General features: G+C 51.8%; 1 protein-coding gene across 1 annotated transcript; it reads right to left on the reverse strand.

Annotated features, from left to right (window-relative positions):
* Positions 1–1047: 1047 nt before the first annotated feature.
* Positions 1048–2390, reverse strand: ISF_09559 (RING finger domain-containing protein; the record flags this gene model as incomplete). The annotated part of the gene is made up of 2 exons (XM_018853160.1): positions 1048–2099; positions 2171–2390. 2 exons carry the CDS (start codon positions 2388–2390, stop codon positions 1048–1050), a joined length of 1272 nt encoding a protein of 423 aa, XP_018699670.1.
* Positions 2391–2871: the final 481 nt, after the last annotated feature.

Genomic DNA, 2871 nt, shown 5'->3' on the forward strand with positions numbered 1-2871 from the left:
GGGCAGGATACTGTACAGAGCGCACCAGGCTTGTACACCCTACACGGTGTTATGTGCGCTTGTTGATCTTCGAATAGTACACTTATGGGCAAAATAGGCTTCTAGTTTTAATTAAATATTTACTTTTTAGACTAACTTCAATAGAGCTAAAAATGAGTTAAAATTTCTTAAAACGACCTTAAAATGAAGGTAAAACTCATTTAAACGCTTTTAGCCTCACCCCACGGTTTTTTTCAGTCACAATACTAATGCGCAGCTGCCAGTTAGTGTCTGAAGGCTCAGATTAGCGACAAATGTATGGAGATTTAGGGAAGGCCATTTTGCCCATGGCTGTAGAAGTCAGCAATGCCTACGTACACATTGTAGGATCTACCGAGAAATTTCCCTATTGCCGTCTCTGGGTTGGGTGTCAGCCGAACCCGGAGATGGTCAGGGATCTTTCTGCAGTAGAAAAGATGGGTGGGCTATTTCTGGCACCCGCAGGGGCACTCCAGCGTCGCCTGTCCTGGGTGGAATCTCTCATGGTATTCCGCAAAGTCGCAGTGTTGTGATCGTGCTGTCAGAAGATAGCCGAGCAGGCGGCGGGGGAGACTGAGTTCCGGGAGCTTCTTAAGCTCGGCACTGAGTCCAAGCTTGAGGTACTCCGTTCTCTCAACCGATGCCCACCAGGCTCGGTGGTCTACTGCTCTACCTGCTTCTTCATCTGTCTTTCTATACGAGACAGATGGCAGATGCTCGTCGACGGAAAGTGTGGCTCCATGCTTCGCGAGTTGGTCGGCCAGTTCATTGCAGTTGTTTCTGAACGGCAGGTGACGTCAAGCAGCTCTGATACAGAGGCTGAAGCTACCAAAAGCAAATATCAAGGGATCAAACATCACAATGTATCAGTAGTGTTGCAACGCAACAAAAGCAAGCTGCAGGCAGCTTGCTTGTACCTATAAAGAGGTCTATCTGATCTCTCTAGATAGAGAAGAAGCACACTTGAAGAATCACATTTACAACTATTGCCAAAGATACCGGTGTGGCCAGAGGACCATTTGACTGAGATTAGATACGGGTGCTTGTCCCCAATCTTTTGGCATTCTCGGAAACAGGCCTGCGAAGAGATCCTGGTTTTGAGCCTCGCTGTGGAAGGCTGCCGAATGTGTCACGGTGCGGGTCGTGCTTGTGGCCAACTGAGTCGGATTCTAGTGACACCTGATGGCCATGATGTGTATGGATGGTCCCTGGGACCGACTGATAGCCATGAGTGCCGTGATTGTAGGCACCTTCCTGCGGGAACGACTTAAGTATTGTGTTGAGCTGTAGCGGGCTCGAATGCTGGCTAAGGGACTGATAGTCATACTGCTGCTGGTTCGTGAGGCGGCGCCATTCTGCTTCGTCATAAGGATATTCATCGGGGCTCCCTGGTTGCGCTTCAAACGATGAGCCTATGGGGCGGCGCGGGAGAGCAGGGCTAAGCCGGTGCTGGCCAGGGCTGACTGGCGATGAGGTTGAAGGCGGAATTTGCGGCGAGGCGGGCACCACCAGTGGACAGCACGGGAGTCGTCCCCTTCCGATAGCGACTGCGATTTCATCGCTTGATCCGGCTACCGCTGTATTCCGTGGGTTGGCGGAAGGAGGCCGAAGTGGCGGCGGCTGCTGAGGAGGCGAAGTCCGCTGAGAGGGGCTGACGACTGGCTCGTCTTCTGGAGCCAGCACACTGCTGGGCTGTCTGTCGCGAAAGTTTTTGAGCTCTTCGTTCGCATAGTAGACGTTCTGGAAGGTGCAAATCGGCGCGCCGGCTGGTGTGCTGGATGGCGCGCATGTTGCGCTTTGGACCGACAAACGAGTAGGCGTTGGTGGTATACGAAAGTTGGGCGGAGGAATGGGCGAAGACGGCGGCGAAGATTCGTTGAGAAATGAATATAGCAGGTTGCCTCCGAGCAAGGTCGCCTCGAGCTTCATGCTGATTAAAATTTCGTACATTTTTAGAGCAGTCTCTCGTGTGAGACCCTGCAGTTCGGTATACTTGTCGGCTTCGAATTCGTCCTCCTCGACATATTCATCAAAGCCGTATATTAGACGGCCAAGTTTCGCCCGAGGGTCTTTGATATCTTCTAGGAGAGATATTAGCAATCACGAATTTCAGAAAAAAAAAAAGGAGCTGAGCGTGTTTGGTCTCGCGCACCATTCTCCCGAAGAGCGTGAAGAAAGTTGTCTCCGTATTCAGTGTGTCGCTTGGTGCACTGGGGTTCAATGAGCTTTACTGCCTTTTCGCCTTCTCTGAGAAGCTTCTTGGCCGCTTTGCGCATGACCTCATTATCGCCAGCATTTTCCAGGGCCGTGTTTGCGTGCTCGACGACATCGCGAAAAGGTTTGAGGGAGAGCACGTCGACTTCGTCACCCATAATGGCGGTGGCAGCCGGGACCGGCTGCGCAGAATGAGCTGTCAACAAATCACAGAAGGGAGAACGTGCCGCTTTCTGAAACTTGCGAGATATTTTCTCAGAGTTCGAAGAGGATGAGGCCTCCTCAGTGGTGTTAAGCAAATGTCGCGAGGTAGTAGGTTCCGAACATTACCTATCACACTCACAGCAAGTCTGAGATAGCGGCTGTAGGACAATGTAGTGGGCTGGTGCAATGCAAAAGAAATAAGGGCCCTGAGTGTTTACCTTTGCAGGCTGACTATGCAGAGTCTAGCGAAGCTTGAGTTTTACAAAAGACACAACAACGACGAGAAGAAGGACACGTGTGAGCTAGCAGTACTGACAGCATAAGCCAGTATTTGGGGCAGCGAGGCGGACCGGACATGGGCAGCGAGGTATGAGCAAGATGCAGGCATCTACACCGGTGGGCCCCGGGGGACGCCTCGTGGGAACGCTAACGCAG

This window comes from Cordyceps fumosorosea (assembly GCF_001636725.1).
Source record: "Cordyceps fumosorosea ARSEF 2679 chromosome Unknown scaffold_54, whole genome shotgun sequence".
NCBI classification, from domain to species: domain Eukaryota; kingdom Fungi; phylum Ascomycota; class Sordariomycetes; order Hypocreales; family Cordycipitaceae; genus Cordyceps; species Cordyceps fumosorosea.